We start from the raw sequence: 7,485 nt of genomic DNA on the forward strand, positions 1-7,485 counted from the left end.
TTTTAGGGTTTTTTTTCCCATGCAGACCAAAAAATAAAGTGTCTCAAAGAAATAAAGTAGCGTTTCGATTGTGTTTTGTGTCAGATGTCCTGTTTGCTGTGTACTTAAACCTGCCGCCCGCGGGTGCTCGGGAAGCTGCTGCCTCAGTCTGCGGTTGTGGCTTTTTTTCCTATTTGCTGACACAAAAATTTATCCTTTTTTTTTTAAAGATTGAAAAGGCTAAACCTATAAAATGTGGAACTTTTGGTGCTACGTCTCTGCAGCAAAGATACTTAGCTACAGGAGATTTTGGTGGAAACCTGAACATATGGTAAGTGCGCGGGTTCGCTCGAAGCTTTTCCATCTGATGTACGTGGCCGTGGAACCGCTGTTTCGGGGTGTGGGGGGGCTTTTGTGTAAAATGCCCCCAGAGCTGCATGTGGTTGGGATGGGACCCAGTCGTGACGTGAGCTTTGCTGGCTACTGTACATGCAACGCATTTGGACCTTGCCTGTTTTTTAAAAACAGCAGGAGTTCTGCACAGCGATTTAATCTGACACTGCTTCAGCTGCATCTCCTGTGTGCAGCTACAAAAACCTGTTAAAGTTCTGCTAGGTCCTCTTCTGAAAAGAGAGTTTTGAGCAGATGCAAGCATTAAACCTAAATTTGGTGCCTAGATTGAATACATGTTTTAAATCTCGAAGTTTCAAATGCTTTTTCAGGTCCCTGAATGATTTGTGTAATTAATTTGTGTAGGTGAATTGATTATCAAAGTTGTAGGATCAAAAAGGGATTGTAGTATTACTATTGCTGTTATTATTATATCATTTCCCTTGCCAAGGAGCTGTTGGGTTTATTTTGTGGAGTAGCAAGAATGACATGGATTAGTCACTAGTTGAAATTTAAAGTAAATCTCTGAAGGATTCTCAAAGAATGAGAGTCAGTGAGAGAGCGCTGTGAAACGCACGGCACAGCTGGATGCAGCTTTCATTTGGCGTTGCAGGGCAGTAGTTAGAGCCAGGTGGTGATCACTGAATGAGGTGACTTTATATACTTACTTAAAAGCCAAGTTAATCAGGGTATTTTGATCTCTAGTGTGATTTGAGTCCAACATAAAAATCAGTTCTTAAAAGTTGCTGTGGTGAGTCCCACAACTGCCTTTATAAACAAGGAAGTCCAGAGCTGAGAAAAAACTTCTAGACCAATCTAAAGCAGCAGCGAAAGAACCATTCAAAGACTTGTGGTTCTTACTGTGAGATCTGTGTTTCGTTCCCGCTGTTAATCTTACTTTATATAATTTGTGCTCAAGTTTCCTTTCATTTTCATACAAATTCTGAGTATTATCTGTTCTTTTTCTTTCTTGCCTAGGAATTTAGAAGCTCCTGAAATACCAGTGTATTCTGTGAAAGGTCATAAGGAGATCATAAACAGTATAGATGGTGTAGGTGGCTTAGGAATTGGGGAAGGTGCACCAGAAATTGTGACTGGCAGTCGAGATGGTGAGTTAGTGAACTCTGAAAGTCTTTTCAGTTACTCTGAGAAAGGAGCGTGCAAGCTGTGATGGCAGGGTGCAGTCTGCCATCTGAACTAGTTACACGCAGCTGTTGCAACTAGTTCTTCACGTGCTCGCTTTTGAATCTTGCTTGGGACAAGTTTTCTCTACTTCTTTTGGAAGCTGCAGATAAGCAAAAGATACTGTTGCCACTGAGCAGGGGATAGAAGGAATAAAAAGCAAAATAAATGCAAAATACTAGCTAGAGAAAATAGATCCTTAATAAATACCTCTGCTTTATTTCTGGGTTGTTTTCTTTTCTGGGCCCTAAATGCAGTCTTTTCTGGAATTAAAAAGATGCTCCTATGTTTTGAATGATCAGGCTGAAAAGCCAAGTCCTTCCCTGGGAAGGTGAATGCAACGTGACAGTGAACCCACAACACAAAATCCGTTGTCCTTCTTTCACAGGAACTGTGAAGGTGTGGGACCCAAGACAGAAGGATACTCCTGTCGCTAACATGGAACCTGTCCAGGGCGAGAGCAAAAGAGACTGCTGGACAGTAGCGTTTGGTAATTTATCAGATTATGACCATTCCTCCCTCTAATATGACTGTGCTTTGACAATTATCAAAGTATTTCGGGATGTTACAGAATAGTTTATTTTGTATGGATGCATAAGTAGCAGGTTTTGCTTTTCAGTGTGGCAAAATTTTTTTTTTTTTTTACTGTTTTTTCTCAGAAGACAATTGTGTGATAGTTGGATTTTGGACTCATTCTCTTATCACCTTTGCTGATTGTTTGTTGGACTTGATGGTCTTAAAGGTCTTTTCCAACCTAAATGATTTTACGATTTCACAGATAAACTGTGCAAGCTTTATTCCTATGCCTAGGAATGTAAAAGCAGTGTATCTAACTGATATACTGCTGAAGGAGTGTAAATATTGCAGTGTACAGCGAACTGTTGTGTAGTTCCAACTATCAAGCATTAAGGCATTAATTTAAGAGAAGATCCTTGAAGCTAAGAGCTAATTAAAGACAACAGCCATGGTTGATGGGTGCTCTGCATGGGGAGAACAAGCTGCTTGTGTTCTGCGCAAGCTGGTATTTCTGGATTAGCTCCATTTTTGCCTCCAGAGTCAGGGAGTAAGTTTTACTAACTGCTAGTAAATGCATGGGTTATAGTAACAAAATTGATAGTAAGGAGATGATATTTCCTGGCAAGAAGGTGCAACGATAATGCTCATTGCTGCTGATATTTTTGTCTTGTGCTGTAATGAGCAGAGTCAAAAGTGGCTTTATGTTTTCTTCAGCTTTGTTTTGAGCTTGAGCCAAGGCCAAGTTCGTTTTGAACTACGTGCTCTGGGCTAACTCCTTGCAGGTGCTGATGTGCTTCCTTGATCCTGTCAGCTGAGAGTTTTTGGAGGCAGGTTGCTGCGTGTGTCTAGTGAGGGCTGTGGTAACGCTCAGGGCCTGCAGAAAAGTCTTCTCATCCCCTTGGCAGCAGGACACATACTGTGCTTGAGAGGCTCGTTGAGGAACAGCTGAACTGCTTTGTGCCGTGGTGCTCTGTGGGGAGCGCGGTTTGGAGCAGGTGAAGATTTAAGAGAAGGAATGTATTTGTGTAGGTTTGCAAGAACAGCGTGCGGTTTAGGCAGTACTTGTCAGGGAGAATAATAATATTTGATCTTATTTTTAAAAGAAACAGACTGTCAGTTTTGAAGCTGTATTTTTCTGTACCCTTCAGGTTTGAAAACCAGCTGGTTCATTCCATCTTAATATCCTAATAGTAATATTTTTCTGGTATAAATATAACTTGAAATTTCAGGCCTAGGAGGTCTGATATTTACAGACTAAAGAGGGTTCCAGTATCCTGATGAATTCTTTCTCTGTGTCCAGGCAATGCTTACAATCAAGAGGAACGTGTTGTTTGTGCTGGGTATGACAACGGGGACATTAAATTGTTTGACTTGAAAACCATGTCACTACGATGGGAGACCAGCATTAAGAATGGGGTAAGGAAACCATACAAGTGTTTTTCATTCCAGCCTCTGTGCAGGATGGAAAAATTATAAGGACTCCTTCCATCTGAAATTTACCCGGAAGACACTTCTGCTGGGATTGTAGCAAGGGATCATGTTCTTTAATTTCAGCAAATTGTACCCCACAAATTCTTGGTCTGGATAGCATAGGGTATTTTTCAGTGGATTCATATTTTCAGATGATTTTGTTATTTCCAAACTGGCGTTGTCATTACTATAAAAATGACCAAAGATTAAATGTATATTACAAATCACAAAGCTCCCATTTTTTTAGCAGTGTCTGTATTTCACGTATGACTATATTGTGACTGTATTTCAAGGCTGAATGTATTCTTCTTGTATTTCCAGGTTTGCAGCGTGGAATTTGATAGGAAAGATGTAAATATGAACAAGCTAGTGGCCACATCACTGGAGGGAAAATTTCATGTTTTCGATATGAGAACTCAGCATCCAACCAAAGGTTTTGCTTCTGTTTCAGAGAAGGTACGGGGAGACAGAAAATTTCTTAGTAAGAGACAAACTTTCTTAACGTATGCTGTCAAAGTTTTACAGGTTTAAAACTGTTGTCTTTGATAGGCAGTAGATGCCTGGGTTACTGGGGCACGAGCTGTGCCTCGGCGTGGCTGGTGGCCTCGGGTGCAAGCAGCGGAAGGGCTCCCGGGTGTCCTGCTGCCAGCGCTCGCCCAGGTTTCCTCCCTTCTGTCACCAGGCATTTGGGCTTCTCTGGTCTTCAGGTTCCGTTGCCGCTGCAGCTCTGTGCATTCAGCTGCGCCCTCAGCCTGGGAGTCGTGTTTGCTGGAGGCCAGATTAAATTGTGATGAGCGCGCAGATTCAAACCTTAAATATATCCCAAAACCAAGTGAGCCCTCTGCAAATGTTTTTTGTCCTGCAGTCACTAGACCTCATGTGGGATAGAGAAATAATTTTATTATTTTTACTTCAGCATCAAATATTTTCAGATTGGGATTTTGAAAGTGAATGAAAGGATATATAGGAAAGATGTAGTAGCCTTGAGGTTATTAAATACAGAGGATTCTTAGAACCTTTTTTCTTCCATCTGTGACTGTGCATTGTTTAGTTTAAGTTCTTTATAAAACAATATTAAATTATTTTTTTGATGAACAAAATATGATGATAATTAGAGAAAAGGAACTTTTGTGGTGAAGTTCTCCAGAATTGCCTAAATTAGAAAATGCTGAGTTTCAACTTAATAACTTCAATATTTTTGATACCATCATTCAAAGCAAATAAGGTGTTGGAAGGAGTTTGACTGGATAACACAAAAGTATTTACTGAATTAGTGTTTATAATAATCAGAATGTGAAAATGGAATTTTTTATCGTTCATTCACTGCAGTTAAGCTTTTCCTTTTGCACGTTTGCATTAAGTCAGAGTATGTTTGTTGGGGCTTTTCCCTAGGCGATTTCTGTTGCTCTGTGATCTTGCTGCGCCCTGGCTGAGATTTAAATTTGTAGATTGTTTGTTGTGTTTGCGCAGTGTTTGTAGTATATTCCATTCCAGTAATGATTTTAAGAGATGTCAGACAGTGAAGTTAAATTAACCTGGTGGTGACTGTGTCACCTAAGAGCGTGGGAGTCCTGTAGTTCCAAAAGACGTGAAGCAGCCGCTTTGCTTTACCTCTTTCTAACCTTGTTCCCATGGCCAGTCCCAAAGAAGCTGAAGGACTCGTGAGCCGTGGCAGGGCTGCAGCCTTACTCTCCCTGGGGAAGAGTGGGGTGCCTTGGAAGCCTGACTTTCCTTCTTCTCCTTCTTCTCCGGTGGGGACCGGCTGCTCCTGCGGCAGCAGCTCACAAGGCCCGAGGAAGGGAAGGTACCTTGGAATGGATGTTCCGCTGTCCACCGGGAGCAGGCTGCGTTCTCTTCATACAAGTGACTGCTGGTTTAAGATTCTGTGTCCTTTCTTGTGAAGCTCCTCTGTAACTGACTTCTATACAATGCTTTTTTTTTTATTTTATTTTATTAGGTGCAAAAATCTACCATATGGCAGGGTCGGCACCTGCCACAGAACAGAGATATATTTATGACGAGTGGAGGATCTGGGAGCCTTCATCTCTGGAAATAGTAAGTGATCACTCACCTGCAACAGGGGGAATAAGAAACCAACCATTCAATGTTTTAAGAAAGAATCTTCCTGACAGTGATGAGTGAGGTCATGCTTCCGACTTCAGAATATCTAGTTAAAATTACTGCTTACAAATGCAGTAGAAAGGGGGATTTCAGTGTCAGTACTTGATCTGGAATCTTGAATTAATTCCTAAAAGAATGTGACAACAGCACAGGTGAAAGTCGCCCTTGCTAGGTTTTTTTTTAACATAATCAAGATAATTATATTCTCGGTTAACAAGGTGATAAATGGAAGAAAACAGATTTCTTAAAATTCTCATATGGTAGCAGTTATGTCTGAGAAGAATATTGAAAGCCTGGACTTCTAATGATTCTTATGTTTACATCTTCTTACATTAGATGGCAATATAATTTAATCATCCTAAATGCAGTGAAGTAGGTGCATTAGAGGGATAGCTGAGAGGAAATTTTCTTGCCTGTGGCAAAAGCCAAACTATTAAAATGAAGGGCCATAGGAGAGAGGTGTCAGGATTCAAATCTTCCTGCCTCGTTTTTTCTTTCAGGAAATATTTACTAAGTATGTGGTGTGGATATAGCTGGATATGGTTATTCATTATTTTAAAGACATTTATTTGCTTTATCTATAGGACAACCCCTTCTTTTGAAAATAGAGAGTAACAATGTGTTTGTATCAGCAAATTCTAAGCGTGTGGTTTTTGTTTTACTTGTTGCCAGCGAGTACCCAGCTCAGCGCTCAAAGAAGGATTCTGAAGGAGCCGAGATGGGGGTGGCGGGTTCTGTCAGTCTCTTGCAGAATGTGACTCTGTCAACGCAGCCCATTTCCAGCCTCGACTGGAGCCCTGACAAAAAGGGACTGTGTGTTTGTGGTGCCTTTGACCAGACTGTGAGGGTGCTGATAGTTACGAAGCTTAACAAAGTTTGACAGGAAAACTAGAATTTCTGGTGAGAAAGCAGTATAGTTTGCAGTCTGTAAAGAAACAGGAGGGCTCTCCCTCCTGCATAATTTAATTTGTACCTTATTAAAACTGGATTAAAGAAATAGAAATGAGATGCCTCTATTTAAAGTTCCGATGCACGCAGTTAGAGTTGTTTGACTGATTGTGCCACAATGACTTGAAGTTGCCTGGGCACAAAACTTTTACATTCTAGAAATGTGAATTTACAGTTAAAATAAAATGTGCCTTTGTGTTAGCACAGCCTATAATTTCAGAAATCACTTTAAATTGTTTGTGTTCAGTTTAATTGCAGTGCAAATCTGTTCACACATGTTAAATGGTTTGACTTTTTTCTATATAATATTGTCCATGTGCATTCATGTAATGGAAACTAATACCTACTCCCTCGCAGAAACTCTTTGTTTTACTGGATGTATTAATTAGAATGTTTGTTAAAGTGACTTAGAATTCTTTAATACACTATAGAAACGATAATGAATGCTGAAATAGTCAGATTTAATGGAGTAAGCTTTTTACTGAAGATAATATTGAAATTAATCTATTGAGCAAATGCAAATACTGTTTTATTGTTTTAGTTTGGGTTTGTAACAGGTTTTTATGTTCTCTTGGTTTTAAATGTTTGCAACTTGTTATTCTACAAAATAAAATTATATGGAGTGTTGTCTTAATAAGAACAAAGTGTATTATTCAAATATCCAGAGATTTAAAGAAGGATGTACTTGTATAAGTTTACAAGAACAGTGTTCAGTACTTAGATAAAACTTGATTTGTTGGTTTGCAGCAAAAGTCCATAAAACTTAGGTCCACTGTGAAAAACTTTGTAAGGCAGCCAGAGTTGGTCCTGCCACCAACTTGTGTCCAAGCAAGACGCAGGAGGAAGAGGAAATGGCCAAATACTCAGGGTTAAAGTAGG

At 40.0% G+C, this 7,485-nt stretch overlaps 1 protein-coding gene across 1 annotated transcript; it reads left to right on the top strand.

The window, feature by feature from the left end:
• Positions 1–209: 209 nt before the first annotated feature.
• Positions 210–6,846, top strand: WDR92 (WD repeat domain 92; the record flags this gene model as incomplete). Its single annotated transcript, XM_009873262.1, has 7 exons — positions 210–310; positions 1,348–1,478; positions 1,940–2,041; positions 3,368–3,483; positions 3,859–3,993; positions 5,495–5,592; positions 6,331–6,846. Coding segments are annotated over 7 exons (891 nt in total), but the record flags the coding sequence as incomplete, so codon positions are not given.
• Between the last annotated feature and the right edge of the window lie 639 nt (positions 6,847–7,485).

Source organism: Apaloderma vittatum, unplaced genomic scaffold, assembly GCF_000703405.1.
Source record: "Apaloderma vittatum isolate BGI_N311 unplaced genomic scaffold, ASM70340v1 scaffold497, whole genome shotgun sequence".
In the NCBI taxonomy this organism is placed as follows: domain Eukaryota; kingdom Metazoa; phylum Chordata; class Aves; order Trogoniformes; family Trogonidae; genus Apaloderma; species Apaloderma vittatum.